This window comes from Aplidium turbinatum, chromosome 6 (assembly GCF_918807975.1).
Source record: "Aplidium turbinatum chromosome 6, kaAplTurb1.1, whole genome shotgun sequence".
NCBI lineage: Eukaryota > Metazoa > Chordata > Ascidiacea > Aplousobranchia > Polyclinidae > Aplidium > Aplidium turbinatum.
In genome coordinates, this window is record NC_137477.1 from 29528469 (window position 1) to 29546086 (window position 17618).

Consider the following 17618-nt stretch of genomic DNA (forward strand, 5'->3'; position numbering starts at 1 on the left):
GTGCAAATGACTTGCTAGTCGTCGGACACCGTATATAAAACTTAGCCAATTTTTCGTTTTTTTTTCTCCGAGTTTTAAGCCACCTGGCAACCGTGGACTAGAGCTCTACCTTGAAATTGTCAGTTAGTAACCGGATCTTTTGGTTTGGATTTTGTGTTTTGCATCTAGCGTCATTTTAAAAATTGCTTGTAAAATGATGCTCGTTAGTACGTGTCACAAAGCTTGTTTTGTAACAAATTATTTTTTTAATTTATTAGTTCATTTGTTGATGAATGTCGCTAGATGGAAAATTTCATGGTAAATTGGGAAAAAACATGACACTCAGCTTCTAGGATATTTTATAAAATATCGAGCCCTGCAAGGAAACTTTTCAAAACAGACTGTTTTTCTAGTTATTTAAAGGAAACAAATTTTATCTTTCCTTTTTTCTTATGTCAAGTTTACTTTGCAAAATATCATTATGCTTTGAGATTTTCGTCACATGTTTGCCAATGCTGCTATAATACGTACCGGTAGTAATTTCATTTTTTTCTGACATTTGGTTTACTCAGACAAGCAAAGGGCTCAAACGTTGGTAGCTGAATCTGATCAGAATATGGATGTGCATTCGATTCATTTCGGATATAAAAAAACAACCATCTCAAAAAGTAGCCCATCTAGATTAAGTTTATGAAGCTATATGCTTGACTTTCCGCAGCATAGTTTTGTTAGGGAGGTTGGTGCAAGCACACCTTTACAACGTTTAGGCCTGTTGTCTTTAGCCATTTAGTTCAGTAACTTAACAACTCTTTCTTGATGGTGATGATGAAGGCAAGACCCATGAAACGGTCACCTATATTTTTCTGCTTGATGTCCTGAACATTTCCTTGTCGATTCTGTCTTTATACTTTATTCTTTGTCTAGGTTCTTTGTCCAGCTTTAATCTCACGTTGTGGTGTGGTTGCCGGTGCGGATTTTTATTTCCGAAGTAGTCTATATAATTATTTCGTGCATCTTAAAACTCTTCAACTCTGTCTAATACAGCAGCAAAAACAGAGAAGCAATATTTATAGCACACTGTGGTTCTGGCTGGAGACAAAAATAGAGACTAACTAAAGTAAATTATTTATCAAATAAAGACCAAATAAGTAAAGATGAACTGAAGCTTAATAATCTAATATACAACTTTAATACAATGCTTATTTAAATCACGTTTAGGAATAAGTTATTTTAATAACTGCAGTACGCCAGTGGAAAACAAAACTTTTTTAACAACCATGGCACATATGATGGGAGGCACTGCTCCAATTATTAACCCGGTAAGTTTATGATGAAATGTATCAGTAGGTCTAAAGAAAAATGAAATAAACCCTTCAAATCTGCAATTATTCACGATTTTGTTGTATTTTAGTTGGTAATGGATTTTATACTTTTATACCAGATGAAGAACAGCGCCATAAGGATTCCGTTCAATAACATCAGAGATCACAGTGTTACTATCACAGGCGTTCCGCAGATGGGAAGGTAGTGCTATGGCTGTGAGAAACCTATTAATTCTTTGAATTATCTTCCTTAATTTTTCTCAACAAGCCTGCGACAACGAATATTCCTTCAACCAATCAATCAACTTTCTATGCTTTTTTCTTGCAGCAGATTTATTTGAACTATTGAGACTTAGGCTACTTCAAGCTTACAAAATTCTGTGTTTTATTCAAGTGATTACAATAAAATAGTCATTACCAATACTGTAAATCAAAAGGGAGCAATGATCGTTCATATAACTCAAATCGCCGCAAGCTTTGAATTGTTTGTGAAGCAAAATTTTTAAACAATAAACAAGTAAATATATTTAAATAATACGATACAAGTTCTGGTACAAACTAAGCTGAACTCACAGTAATAATCTGCTTTAATTCGGACGTTTCGTCAATCAGACACGAGTGACTTTTTCAGGGAGCTAGATCTGATAGTGACTACCTATGTCTAGCATGGCAAAACAAAGAACCATGCTGCTGTAAATCACGTATTGCCATGTGTTTTGATGTTTTGCCATGCTAGACAGGTAGTCACTACCTGATCTAGCCCCCTGAAAAAGTCAATCGTGCCTGATTGACGAAACGTCGGAATTAAAGCAGATTATCGTCTCATGCATCTTGTGATTAGTTCACCTCAGAAGAACGTATACCATGTTGTTTAACTAAATGCCTGGTGAACAGTCTCATTCAATGTTTAACTAAATATGTTTTTTGCAAGACAAAAATAGCATCCTTTCTTTCAACACCAAATTGACATTTGTGTATCGATTGATTGTTTGTGGAAATATTCATTCTCAAACTGAAAAAATCTCTCTAGACTTTTGTTTTGGTTGCTTGTAGAAGCTTTGAACCACTGATTAAGTAACCGAAGTTGACAGATTGAAGTTCCTGATTGTTTCTGAATAGTTTCTGTCTACTGTATAAACTATTCGATACAACATTAAATACCGCTGGATGGAGAGCTGTCTTTGTAGTGCGTTGCTCAAGCGTGCACCTCAAGAGGACAACCATCTTAGTTTGATCTTGCTATTTCTTAGTGCAGAAAGAGAACCAATTCACTATTTTTTTCAATAAAAAGCGCAGTCTGAATATATTTTAACAGTAGCATAATTTTAAGTAGCCTAATAGCTTAGAATTGGCATAACACATAATCTGTAACCTAGCCTATACTAAGACAAACGGCTAAAGACACATGTTTCGAAAAACTTCTTTAACCCATTAACCGCTGACGTTGCGTTGCTGCAACGCTTACTTTGAGCCTTTATAAACGCATTTCAAAAGCAACTTTCTATCTAAAAAAATGAATATTCTTGTCATTTGAACTCTAAATAAAGTGTTTAAAACTTTATTTTAAAAAAATAATTTTTTTTGTATACTTAAAATCATCGTTTTTTTACGACACTTTTCACGCATTTCGAGCGCATTTTGTTAGTCGTATTTCAATATGCATTAATTCAATAAAATAATTCCAAAAATTGGCTTAAAGTATAGTGTAGTGATGCTAGAACATACCAGTGTAAGCACATCTTCTAAATGTGTGAAGAGCCGGAGATATTTTAGTGCAAACTTTGCTGTACCATTTCTGCAATGTCAGCGTAAAACCGATACTTTATTATGCATTATGCAGTGTAGTAGACACGCACCGTTGTTTCGTAAAGAGATGCCGATTACGGGCGAAAACTTCTGTTTGTTTGCTAAGAAAGCATTTACGAAAAAATAAGTGACAATTGACCTGATTTGCAAATGATTTTTGAGAATTACTAGCCAGTAACCAGTAATTTTGTCCAACTCTAAACGATACTTAGTTGTCTTACTAATGGCTTGACCGAAATAGAGCTGGATATTGTTTTCTGTCTCAAAAAGTCACACGGTAACTGATTGTTACAGGAGGCAGGCCGAGCTACTGCTATTTTTTCCGAACGCATTACGTTACACTAAATAATGTCTCGCCAGAAGTTTCTACTGTAGAGGAGGCATTAGCCGCTTTCGAAGATATGGATTATTGTGAAGAAGATGAAATTGACATGGTCATAGCACCACCAGATCCTGCTGTAGTTAGCGACGAAGAGGGGATGGACGAAAACGACTTGACAGAAAGTGGAGCAGTGCTACCAGACACTGCAGGAGAGATTGAAATTCATTGCAATCTAGTACAAAGTGATGATGTGCCAACGACCCCAGTTCCGAAGAAAAAACGCAGCTTATCGGAAGTAAAATGGAGTAGGAAAAAGGCTTTTTTCTTATTTTTTCTTGTAAGCAAAGAAGCTGACAAGCTGGAAGATTTGGAAAGGAAATTGCTGGGATTAGAGTTTCGACGACAAGTAACTGTGAAACTTTTGAACTCCAAACGCTTTGCAATCTCTGCCACTGGCCGCCCAAGCGTTTTTGCTCTTGAATATAGCCGACCAAATAATTCTACATCGCACCACTGTCTAAATACTATTCCCTGCAATAAAAGACGTCGTTGCAGACGGTGTCACAGCCAAACGCGTTTTCTTTGTGGGATGTGTGATGCTCCTCTTCATCAGCATTGCAATGAATTGTACCACAAAAACAGGCCATAATCCAAAGCAGATGTGTTCAAGGACATTGTGTTATTTATTGAGTGCATTTTTTGTGTACTTTTATTACTCGTATGTTTTTTATGCCACATGATTTCGTTGTTTGCAATTGTGAATGGAAAACTATGTTTTCGCAGTTGACTAAAATATGGTCTTAGCTTTTTATATGTTCAAAGGAAAAAAGAAAACGGTCAAAAGAGGGACGCAGAAGATGCAAAGGGAAAGAAGTCTTAACACTCTATTAGTCAAACAATTAAAAAAATTTTATCGCTTAACCGCTGACGTTGCGTTTCTGCAACGCCTCAAATTTTGTATAAACAAACAAAAAAAATTCAATTTTTTTTACTAATTGTCGAAACTGGAAGGGTGCTACTAACATATCAAAAAATGAAAAAAAATTAACTTCTAGAAATAGGTGCGGCGTTTAATGGGTTAAATTACCAGAACAAGAGAGAAGTAAACTTTTAATTAAAAAACAAAACTGTTTGATTTTACTGCAGTTGTTTTAACTTTGATTTTATCACAGGTTTAGCATTCAATTTCTCAGTGGAAATGATATATATTTCTTTTTAAATCCACGTATTGGCATGAGGGCACTTGTCCGAAACACGTGTTTCAGAGGTCAATGGGGTCCTGAAGAGAGAAATGTAAATGGACCGTTTCCTTTCGCTCCTGGTGCACCATTTCAGGTGACAGAAGCTAAGATTTTGCTTAAGTTTTAAAATTTTTCTGCCACGATTAACAATTAATTACAATGCAGCCTTTACAACGTTTAGGCTACAGGCTATCAATACCATAGGCGAGCGAAACAAAACCTGATAATAGGCCTACAGTAAGGTTGATTATATCCAAGTTATTTCAAATGCATTTCAAATATGAGATGAGTTCTGATACTAAACAACCACAGCAAAGTACTGTAGGCTATAGGCCGCTAGACCTGATTAAATATTAAAATCCAGATAGACTATAGGCTATCACTATACTATAATAGGTTGGATAGAAAAATAAACAAAAAGATCTCTTTGAGAAAAGAGATACAAAATGTGGCAAATCCCAGCCTCACTTGAAACAGCAATCTCATATGACGTATACAATAAGTGAACTGCAAGTCATAGAAATTTAATATTTTTGCAGATGGAAATATTTGTGACTCGACAACACTTCCGAGTAATGTTGAATGGGGTCCATCTTTGCGACTACGTTCATCGGCACCGACCACTTAATCAAATTACTCATATCAAGTTTGATGGAATGGTCAATGTTTCTTCCATCACCTTTCGTTAAATCTCATTTGAAGTAACTCGCCGTGCCAATACTTCGTTTTGCCTCTCAATCAATGATGTTTTAACTTTTTGTCTGATTTGTTTTCATTGTAGTCTATGTCCAATATCCCAAAGCGCAGTGGTTCTTAATCTGTGGAGGTTACTGAAAAGCTTGAGTTATAAGGGGTATTGGCCGTTGAGTCTGAGCAAGTTCAGTCTTGCCGGGCGCGCTGCTGTGATGTGCATGATACTGAGAAATCTGGCGCCAGGGTCCGATATAGGATGATATATGAAATAATATAATTGATTACAAACGATTAAGTTACATTTGTTCATGTAATTGTGTTCTATATAATAAATTCGCCTAGCTTTTTATGTAGGCCTACTTAGGTAGGCTAGGCATTGAAACTTTTATAGCATCGAGTTGTACGTTATAATTTATTATTTTGATAGTTTTATGCCAATTCACTCATGAAACAATTAAACGCAATATCCTGAAAGACTTCGTGTACCTTAATCTTCCAGCACTAGGGGTGAGTGAGACCAGTCAAAAAGTTTTTTTAAAGTAGAATTGAAAACGATCGGTGCATAACCTGACAACTTGATGCAGCTTAAATTATTACCTATGGTGTCCTCTATCATAGCAAAAACAAGTAGGCTATTCAGTCAATTCAACTTTGAATAAAATTTTAAAATAAACAAACATATAATTGATTTTCCAACTAATCCCAATTACTATTTTCCAACTAGACCATTAGCATATGGCAAACAATTTTCGTAAAATATTCAAGCATTTGACTAAAATTTGTTTATTTCTTAGTGTTGTAGAACACCTACAGCCGACACACACCAAAGAACTTCTGCCATCTTTAAAGACATCGACGCATAAGATGTTTTTTAAAACGCCAGAAATTTTACTTTAAAAGTAATAAAATACAAAATTTTCAGCCAAACAGGCATACCTTGACTCAGGGTCACCAAACTTTTTTCACTGAGGGCGGATTGCTGCTAGATTAACAGCTGCGGGCTGGATGCAAATTGCGAAAAGATATACAACTATTTAGAATCTCCATTGACTCGAATTGAGCACAATCAATAACAAAGTCAGCGGTGGAATAGCAAAGTTGTGATGAAAATCGAAAGGTTGCTGGAAAAGTTATCCTCTGCTGTGATACACTACAGGGCATCGTGCTCTTGAAAAAACATTACACTGATGAAACATTGGTGTTTTGAACAACAAACTTTGTGATGTCATAAAAAGAAACAATATGGAAAAATCATTAGCAGGTTGCGTGAAGCTCAACAGCAAAGTCAATCCTTTACAAAAAGTTTGGTAACTTTTTTCCTTAACAGTTGTAATGCAGCTGTTATTTCCGCAGCACGTGGCGGGCCGGTTCCGGCCCGCGGGCCGTAGTTTGGTGACCCCTGCCTTGATTTAACAAATTAAAACTAACATGGATTATGTGTTTTTATAAACTAATCACATGGTGGTAGTAAATATTTTAAAAAGTTATCGAGAGTTACAAAAATGATGAGTTTTCAACTAACCCCGCCTTCCAACTAACCAGTCTCCTCTAAATGGTATTACACAAAGATACATTATTAGCTAATTAAAATGGCTTAATTAGCCTACAATTCCATCAACACATTGCAGCAGTTGCATATAATTAAGCCTGGACCGTGCGCACTGCGCACTCGAAAGATCCACTCCCCATAAGCATGAAACACAGTAAGTAGGCTACTCGGAATCAAACCAATAAACCTATCCACCAGAATCAATAGTGAAAACTCTATTCCTGCCAGCAAACAGCTTTACGAAAAACCATGGCTGCAACCAAACCGATAAAAAATTAACAAAACTTTTATAAAATTAACTTAATTACATCCTACATATTAACCGATCTATAAATTTTACGTCCATATGCATACAGACAGTGGGCTAACCCAGTGGCGTAGCCAGAAAAAAATTTTGGGGGGGCCAATTATTTGATGAATTGAAGAGAACGACAAAATGTTTGATTTAAGACATCACCACCTGATGTGCAGTGGCGCATCCTGGTGGGTTAATCAAGGGAAGCAATAAATCTGGCGGGGGGGGTTAGAGTGTGCCGAAGGCACGCGTATTCTAGGGGGGTCCGGGGGCATGCTCCCCCGGAAAATTTTTGCAAAATTACACTTAAATAATGGATTATAACGCTTTCTGGAAACACTTTCAGGGTAATATTTGTATGAAACTTATTAGCAGATAAACAGCTATTAACTTATTAAAGGTAGCTTTTATCTACACACAAACGGGCAAAAACTGCGGCTAAAATTAGAGAACACAAAAAACTCAGCTACACAAAAACCCTACAGAGTAAGCGATTCTGAAATTGCTTCCACAGATTAGTTGAAGGAAGCGTAAATCGCGTAAACTTTGCGCGATTTACGATTTGCAAAATTTATTGGTGTCTTTTTGTGTGTCTAAAACAAGTCCTGGGGGGTGTTAATAGCCAGATGTCTTGGAAAACAATATTAATTTATACAAATTATATGTTTCTCGGCAGCCGATTTGTAGCAAGAATTGACAGCGATAGACACCGTGTTTCGCCCATGAGGCTGGGCTCGTCAGTATCGCACCACTAGTGTTAAACTGTTTTATTTGCATCAACAGCGCACGGGTACAAATAATTGACACGGCGAGAGAGCACAAACAAACATAGCCAGGTCGAAGACTTTAGAAAACCGGCCTGCCACACCCCGCGGCGGCGGGGAGCGGCGTGATTTAGGGGTGACGATGCACCCGGAGGTGTAAGTCCACCAGCTTAGGTCGCGGGGGCCAGGCTGGGGAGTCGAGGTACCTTTGGAGGGAGAGTGTGGATCGAAAACGTTACATGACCCGTCCGCAAATTTAGAATGGCGGAGCGGGCCAAGGAGACAGGCTCTTTCTGCATTGCCCAGAAAGATGGCCTGCGACGGTCCGGGCGACCCGTCGCGTGTGGACGCTGGAACCGGCAGTAATTGACCGCCGGGCGGCGCCCACGTCTCCCTCACGCGACCTCGGCGCAGGTACTTGACTCTTATACCCGGTCTGCCAGTAGGCAGAGCGGATAAAATTGGGGTCTACCACGAGGAAGAGAGTCAACTATTTAAGGATAATTTGGTTCTCGTGGCAAACAAAATTCAAATAAAAATGTGGAGCAGAGGCTCGATTAATCAATAGAAACAAAAAATATAGGTGGGATTGTAATACATACTCACTGGAGAAGAGTAAGCTTTGATTCGGCGAGCACGGATGTGCACTGGCCAGACGTTGACGCAGGTTCGCCCAGCTGGGTCGGGGAGGCTAGCGATTGAAACTAGAGGCACTGATAGGCTACATTACCAGGAAAAAGTAGAAAATTGGGGTGGAAATTTTGAGGCTGCATCGAGTTGATCAGGGGATCGTGTTGATCAATGCGTTGAAAGCAGAGCGAGGTTGATCCGAGCGGGCAAGAACAGCGTTACAAGGCGAAGGCAGCGTAAGATAATTCGAAACAATTGATTGATTAATACATAGAGATATAGTGATGATTGAAGTTACTTAATTGCTGTTAAACCATGTACATTAGACATTTTATTCCTTTCTCTTGTTCATTTTTGAATGCTTGGGTTTGATGAGACTGGAGCGTTATAAAAAAAGATGACACTGGTTTATAGGCATAAGTTGATGATATAGGCCTAAGGTGATGAATTTTAAGACAATTGATATAAGGTTATGACGTCTAAACGGTTTGCTGTCTTGCGCGCTCGGATACTTACTGCAACGTTTCTGTTATTGGGGAATAAGTTTCTGATCGCTGAAGTCGTCTTTTCTATGACGTAGCCCCTCCACAAGTGAGCCCGGCGTTCCAAGCTTTCCAGACGCGGAAGGATCCTTTGATTGAGAGGGAAGCCACTTTTCTAGCCACCTCTGCTACCCCACGAGAAGGAACGCCCAAGGCCGTCAGAGCTCGAGAGCTCGTCGGGGCATAGCTCCCGAGGGAGCCTACGACGAACGGAAGTGACAGGACGTCCCTGCAAGGGCGCTTCCTGTCTTCCTTTATGTTGACACATAACTCGCGTACTTGTCGTGTTTCCTGTCGGCGGCTTTTCGAAGAGAATCCGCGCCGTTGTCGAACGGACATGTGACGTCACATACGACCGTGACACCGTCAGGGCGTTGCAAGACGATGTCAGGACGCAGATCGGCACCGCCCGCTTCCACGTGCTGTGGAACCGTACTATCTATGGAAAGTCCGGGTTGCCATTCGGCAGGCACGTGCCCCACGATCTCCCTCAATACTGAATTGTGTCGTTCCGTGACGACAGTCATCACGGTAGGGCAGTGATTCAATATGTGGGGGAGAGTCTCTTCCGCTTTCCCACAAGCACGACACATGGCAGGTAGGTAACGGCGGCCATGGCTTGGTTTTGATTTAAGTGGCATTAGATTCAATCTAGCTTTGTACGCAAATACTCGGTCCGCGTGATCCAGGAGCTCCGGGCGCCGGGTCCAGGAATTTGAGAAACCGGACAGGCAGTGGGCACTGACCGTCTTGCCTTGGTCAGGTTTGGATTCCCACTGTCTCCTCCACCACAAGTCATTGTGTTGATGGAGGGTCGGCACCACTTTTTTCCTTAAGGGAGGGGTGATTGTGGAGCTCCCCGCGGCCAACTCAAGGCCGCCATCCGGGCGGGCGGACCAGCGTACGTTCAGACGACGGGTAGCCGCCGGGACACGGCCCCACAGGCTCTCGCCTGTAGGGCACGGTCTAGAGCGGGCGCCGTCGGGAGGGGGTTCACTGTTTAGATAACTGGCCAGGTGACCAGGCGTGGGATCCGGAGTGCCGAGCCTCAGACAGGCATGACGCCTAAGCTGCCCGAGAGCGACGGCAGAGACAATGTTGTCAGGTGACGTCAGCATCTTGAAAGCATGAGCTACCGAAAGCGTGTCACTTTCGCGACACAAGTTCAGGATGCCCAAACCTCCTAATGCAGGCTTACAGTAGAAGAACGCGCTGCACGCCCACTTGGGAAGACGCCACGCCACCTTCAAACACCGTCCAGTCGGTCAAGCTTCAGAAGCTCATACTGTCTGAAGCGCCGCACTCGCAGATGGTATGACGCGGACGGGAGAATGATAGAGGTGAGTGCCAGGAGTTTCTGCTCGACCACCGCTTTACCAGTCAGTTTAACTCTTATCTTTGTGGAAACAAAGAAACTGACTGGTAAAGCGGTGGTCGAGTATCATTGTGGCAGAATTAGTGGTGCGATACTGACGAGCCCAGCCTCATGGGCGAAACACGGTGTCTATCGCTGTCAATTCTTGCTACAAATCGGCTGCCGAGAAACATATCGTTGATTGGAAAGTCTGAATGGCTTGCGTGGAAGCTACACCGTTATGGTTAGCGAATCGCAGCTGCTCGCTGTACTAGCGAGTGCTCAGCCTTGTGCTGATAGCCGGGAAGAACGCCCCTCTCTTCACTTATACAAATTATATTATATTTTCAACAAAGGGTTCAACTTCGGAATCCAAACTTTGAAAATTTGGGGGGGCCATGGCCCCGTTCGCCCCCCCCTGGCTACGCCTATGCTAACCTAAACACGACCAGCTCTCCCGTGATTTTGGTAGACCTAATATGCGCCATTTTGTCGAAAATGACTTTTTTGCAATTTTCTACGTTTAAAGACTTCATGCATTTCCTGACAAAAATTTGTGCCCTAATGTAGTATGATTTTCGAGATAAATGGTGAGTAAAACCTAACATATTCTAATCTGTGCAAGAATAATTTTCTGAAACCTAACATATTCATCTACTCCAATCACGTAACAGGATATCGTCACGTGACAGCCATAATTTCAGAAGCAATTGCAGCAGGCTATTTCACAACATCTTACATCTCTTGAGTTGCATGAAGCGGATTTAAAAGCATTTGATAAAGTAGATTGGGCGAAAATGTTGTCAAGCACTAAGTAGGCCTAAGCTTAATTATGTAGGCTAGCCTAAAAATGTCCATCCAAACACACTAGCTTTTCTTTTCATTAAATGCCGTATTATTTACGTCTTGCCGATCAGTTTGCTTTTTCGTAACCTACTGGTGTACTGATGGCTTAGTTGACTTTACGGTACGCTAAATAACTTAGCTTGCACATGCTTATTAAGATTTTAAAGCAGAGGCCCGGGAGTACGCTACTCAGTGTGTTTGGTCATTTTTAATCAACCGTCCCAGATGCTGTGCACTTGCAGCCAATGAGCCAATGTAGTACGGTAGCCTTAAATCAGGGGTGACGAACCTTTTTGCGGTCGCGGGCCACTTTGTCAATTACACATGTGTTATTGGTCCACACAACTTAACGTTTGTCAAAATTTTATGACGTCATAGATTGGAATCGACCAAAAATACAAGGTGAAGTTGGTGAATAGTGTTTAAACAACTTTGCCTTATAGCTTTCCTATTTTTTAACTTTAAACCTTGAAAGTTAGTGTTTAGGGCAAGAAAATAGCAAAGGAAAGGTGTAGGGGAAGGTGAGGTAAGTTGAGCCAGTGGGTAAGTTGAGCCACCCCCCGTAACTCGAAAAATAAAAATCGCATCAACTTTCTACTGCCACCTACCTGACCGTTTATCTTATATGGAGCTGTTCTGTAAAGATTATAGCATAGATATCTTACATATAGATATGCAACTCAGTGGTGCGTAACGATGTTTGAAGGCTAACAGCGTAGCTATGGCTGTATGCATTTACTTCAAACTTGGCACAATAAAACAACTTTATTTTTAATATATTTTTTTGTTTTTGTTTAAATAAACCTTTCTTCGTTTTCAAGTTGACGTATGAATTGCTTGTGATGACGTCACATTCTCGTTCCGCATGGACTGCTTTATGGAGATTCTGGCGATTGAAAACAAATCACAGTCACAGACTAACTTTCTGGCAGCTGTATCAAAATCAAGGAATAGCATCAAATCGTAGCATGGACTAGTAAAGTAACGTACAGTTCGTTATCGTTACGGCATCAGCTTAAGGTTTCCAATAGGCTCGTCTAAGTTATAACCACTTGAGAAGTGTACCTTTTTGCAGTAGCTTGGTTGCTGTATTTCAATATAAATAGGCTATGCGAAATTGCTGCATTCCTGGATGTGCTTATTCATATTCAAGTGCACACAAACGTTCACTGTTTTCTATAAGACGTCCAGATCTTGGCAGGACTGCAGAAGAAATGAAGCATCGATCCGATTTTACAAAGTTTATTTTGTCCATACAGGATGCAAGCAAGCGTGATAGAATCAAAGAACTTCTTCATAAAGAAACGTGAGCCACAAAGTTGTGAGCTGTATTTTAATGTCGTAGTTCAAGAAACTTGCTGTGTGCTAACAGAGCATTAATATGTGAAAAACACTTTGAGGAGAGGGACATAAATCGATCAAACTCATCAGCAGAACTTGTTTGTGGAACTCTTCCTACCAAATTTTTGCCGGAGAAGTGCAAAAGTATAAAGGTAGGCTACAGTCTGTGATTGCTGTTGATTTTATGTTTCTATATTTAGTTTTGATAAAAAATGCAATGATGCATTACATATAAAATTTAATTTTCTTTTTTATGTAATTTGCCTATTCCAAAATGCATACTTGCAATTGTTTATGAAATGAAACCAATCCCTGATTGAAGCTATCTGATATGTGGGATATTCTAAATTGTATATATATAATATAGTAGGCTATATAGTGATTCCCCTAACCACAACTTTTTTCCAAAACACAAAATATTTTTCATCACCCACTGTTTAATTCTGAATATATATATTTTTTGGTGGTAATCCTCTTAGCCTATATAGCTACTTGTGTCTACCTTACAAAACAATTTATTTCAGGCGAAAACTCCATCAACTTTGCAAATACGGACAAAGATCGTGAATTGGGAGCAGGATTTTCGCGGAATTGGAAAAATCCTTGCGTAAATGCGCAGTTGGAGAAATTCGTGGATACAACAAATCTTTCAATTGCACGTTTATTTTGAAATAAATTTGCTTCCATTTGACATGGTTAGCTCCTGCATCTACCTACCGTACTAATTGAAACCTGAAAAGCAGTTTTGGTCTAATTTTTAGTGCAGAAATAGGGATAGCAATCTTCTTACCTGTGCCATTTCAGTTTTTTAGTTTAAACAAACATTAGCCTGTTTATTTTGAAATTGGTGTTTCGGGTTATTTTACCAAACATTCGTGGTTAGGGGAATCACCATATACTTTATTTCAGATAGATGGATTCTACATTTTCTTTGTAATAAATAAGAAAAGAAAGCAGAACCTAGCATCAGGTATCAACATCATACATTTTTGTGGTATGGTGAAAGATGAAAACTTTCACAAAGTCAAAACTTGCTTAATACATTCTATTTTGCTAGGAGCATATTTTGCACTGTGGACATGGTGCTGTAAAAAATACTGTTGTTATTATCATTACAAAGACTTGGGTGATTTGTTATGGTTTGATACAATTAACTTCCATATGAAACCTAACTGCTTGGTTACTGATAAGCATATTTTTCCGCAGTGTGTCAATTAATGAAAATTTGGAGACAAAGTATGTGGCATACAGTGGTTGGAGATGTTCAGATTTGTCTCAGTTGAACACAGATTTATGTCACTCCACATTATTTGAATATCTTAGTAAGTGGTTACTCACAAGCACTGGCTCCAAAAAAATTCCACCTGCTTGATTTAGCAATTATTTCTGTCAATGATGGGTAGCATGTGTGCATCTCAAATTGATACAGCTTTGGCTGCTAAGCCAGATATGTTCTTGAGCAACAGTCATGTTTACTCTGATAGGAACACAATGTGGTTTTGCAATATTTTATGACAAATATTATTTTATCATGACTTATTATTTCATTGACTGTGTTGCAAAAAGCGCTATGAACTTCCTACTACTACTTCAACATTAACTTGGCAAACAAGCATTACAAGTCTACTGTACTCTTATGTTTAGTTTAAACTTGTTTCTTTGTTTAGAATGAAGTATCCGCTCATCCTGGTGAGGAGAAGCGAGTGCTTGCTAAATCAAACTTGGAAGGGTTAATCTTTACTACCCTGAACATGGTTGCATTATGCAAGCACTTGCTCAATCGTGGATACGAATATGTTTCCATGGGCATCCTTAATCAAGACGTGCTGGAGGCAACGTTTGGTAATCTGGTAAGCAATTTTGTCCGCCCCGTTAGCTCAGTGGTTACGCGCCCGGCTCAACACTACGCCTCGCTGATTCGACTCACCGGGTGTGCGTTTGAACAACGCATTTCAGCACTGCTCTCTATTCAGCGGCACCTAGTGAATGGAATGATTCCCCGGCAACAAGACTTCAACAATCGGAAAACTTCACTCTGCCAATCTCGGTAACCGGCCCTGCGTCAAAAGCCTCTACAAGTATGCGAAACTACCAGGAATAACCTACCAAGGCTTTGTCAGTCCCAGGATAAAGATTCAAAAACCAACCAAACCAATTTTCTATGGAAACATTCGGCACTTTCCAAATTGATACGACACATGAATTTTGTTTTATTCACAGAGAGCATCAAACCGACGATGCAGTAATTCCGACATCAATCAAGTAACTAGTAATATCACTGCTTTATCTCATTGAAAATCGGTAAAGCAAATTCACGGTATAAAACACCACTTTCGGCAAGAAGAACGCGTGGACTGAGGTTTGCAATGAACCTTTAAAAAGAAGAAAAGCGATGAACACTCAAAACAGCACTGAACTCCAAAAATGAAACAATTACATTGTGTCACAAAAAATGTGGCATATCGGGAACTGATATATGAATATCCATTACAGATTTAATTTTGGCGGCTTACCTGTTTCTCTTACATCTATTCCTGACACGCAAGTTGTTTCTTTGGAATCCTCTTCAAAATCTACAACGGCATCAACAATTTTTAACCGAATGAATGCAGCATCGCTTTGTTGTAGTCCAAATATACTTGCTGCATCACCTACTACGTGAGCGTATTTTGAGTACATCATGTTGTTGTGGTTTGTCCAATATTCGTCTAGTAATTGTTTTATGAATGCCAGTGGTGGGTTCGGTAGTATGATATTTATTCCGCGGTTTTCTGCCAGTGCAATTGCTTTTTGAAGAAGGTTTTTATCGTCTTCGTCCGTAGCCACCTTGTGTATACTTCTTACTCCCGGGCTTGGCAGTGTGATGTTTTCTCAGTTCTTGTACTGTAGCAAATGTAGCGTGACATGACTTGCATGAAATGGTTTGATGCTGATCTTCAGGGTAGCCACTTTAACAAGTCGAAATTCTGCCACTGAAATTGACTACAATGCAGCCGCCAACCAATCAGAACGTGTTATAAGAGGCTACCGTCCAATTGTGACCCTTCTAGCACTCATCCAGGGAGTTAATGCTTGTTTTGAACTTTATTTGGTAATTACAGAAGAAAAAGAGCAATAGCAGTGGTGAGAATCGAACACGCGACAATGAAATGACTACTTTCTAGCCCTAACCTTAACCCCTAAGCCAACCAGCTGACAAAAAATCCATCACTTAATTTGCTTTCTATGATCTTCTTTTCGCCATTTTTTACGTCACTTAAACCGTAGCTTATGATTGGTTGGCGGTTGCATTCTAGTCAATTTCAGTGGCAGAATTTCGACTTGTTAAAGTGGCTACCGAATTTCAGCGAAACAGGTATTCCATTTCTTGTAATGACAACATTTCCCATTCTTACCACATTTTAACCACTATTGTTTGGCGAAATCTATTAGCGTACAACTTACAAATCGAATCTTACAACTTTCTGGTCACAGCGGTAAACCATAATCTCTTCGTGGGAAAATTGTAACATAAGATTCCGGATCCGTTCGTCTGTATGTAATGACCGAAAAAGAAACACTCTTCTGAAACGTCTATTCAAAAAGTGTATTTCTGTAAAATTAGCCCGCGGCTATCGAAAATGGGGTGCAACGCAATACACTACTAAAACCCTGCCACTACAATCCAAACTACTTAGATAAAGACGGAATTTTCGTCCAGCTGACAAGCACTAAGCAAACAGTTAAATATGCTACCAACTTTCTATCAACAATTTTACGAAATGACCAGAATAGATTGCAATATCTTAAACTCACGTACGCAGTTACTGTGACGTCATAGTGAAACATTGTGAAGTAATTCTCAACAGGTGTGATACAAGTCTTACGAACGATGGTGCAATCTTGGCTCATTTTTAGGAAAAATTCCATGACGTAATACGCTAAGATTCAGTAGACCTGAACGGTTTTTATATGACGTTGATTTGGTGAACCATTGTGGGGAACACTTTCTAATAAACAAAAGAAAACTTGCAAATGATTTATTGAAAGCTAGCAATTTGTGAACTTCAAAAGTGTTCATCCACAGAAATACTTTTGGTTGAAGACATGTTTTGGCTGCACAGTAGCTATTTCAAGCAAATGTCTTTACCCGGTTGGAGGTGGTTTTTGCTGGAAACAGAACGGGGAACGAGAACTTTCCGTCATTGGAGCTGTAGTTCCAGGAGAAGCTGAAGTTTTATTCAATTAATCTATTGAGTGTTACCAAAATGAAAGTTACTGCAGGCTATCGAAAGCTGTGCTATGGCATTTGGTAGCCTAGTTACGGTGCGTACCAAACATTAAAATTGTCTTGGTTTGGCTGTTGGATACGTGATTCTAATGAAACTGACACAACAGGGGCGCCGGAAGCAGGGGGGCGGATGCCCCCTGCCCTCAAATTTTCTCTGGATGGGAGGCAATGGTGCCCTTTTAAGGTCATGTAAGCTACTGCACATTTTGCAATATAGGCCAACAACTTCTGCTATTCGCTTTTAGCCTAATTATAGGGCCTATAGCCTACAGTAGGCTAGGCCCATACAAATTATCCCGTGGACACATTTTATACTTTGCAGCAGATTGTGATGCTATGAATGTGAAATTTATCTTTCGTTTCTTCTTGTTCAAGCTATTTTGATCATTCATCTGTCTCACATTTCGACTTTCATGGCTAATAGCGGGAAAACGAACGAGTTGCCCAGCATTATCGCTATATCTCATCTTAAAACTCTCGTCCTAAAATCGTTCCGGCGCCCCTGTATCTCAGGTTTGTAAACTGCCTACAACAAGCTTTAATGAGTCACTGGAAATAAGCTTAAATGATAGTTCCAACGATCATGAAACAGAAGTTGCATAGCCTACGTGAAGAAAAATTATTGTCTTGATTTTTCATAGTAGGCCAATCTGTGAAAACTTGA

At 39.7% G+C, this 17618-nt stretch overlaps 1 protein-coding gene across 1 annotated transcript; it reads left to right on the forward strand.

Annotated features, from left to right (window-relative positions):
- Positions 1-1201: 1201 nt before the first annotated feature.
- Positions 1202-5831, forward strand: LOC145772696 (galectin-5-like). Its single transcript, XM_082584569.1, has 4 exons — positions 1202-1298; positions 1421-1503; positions 4602-4764; positions 5210-5831. Exons 1-4 carry the CDS (start codon positions 1257-1259, stop codon positions 5357-5359), a joined length of 438 nt encoding a protein of 145 aa, XP_082440695.1. The 5' UTR covers positions 1202-1256; the 3' UTR covers positions 5360-5831.
- Positions 5832-17618: the final 11787 nt, after the last annotated feature.

Excerpts from the sequence above, each read along its gene's own strand:
- LOC145772696 (XM_082584569.1), top strand. The coding sequence starts at position 1,257 with ATGGCACATATGATGGGAGGCACTGCTCCAATTATTAACCCG. Across the intron at positions 1,299-1,420 it reads CTGCTCCAATTATTAACCCG|ATGAAGAACAGCGCCATAAG; the intron begins GTAAGTTTATGA and ends CTTTTATACCAG. Across the intron at positions 4,765-5,209 it reads CTCCTGGTGCACCATTTCAG|ATGGAAATATTTGTGACTCG; the intron begins GTGACAGAAGCT and ends ATATTTTTGCAG.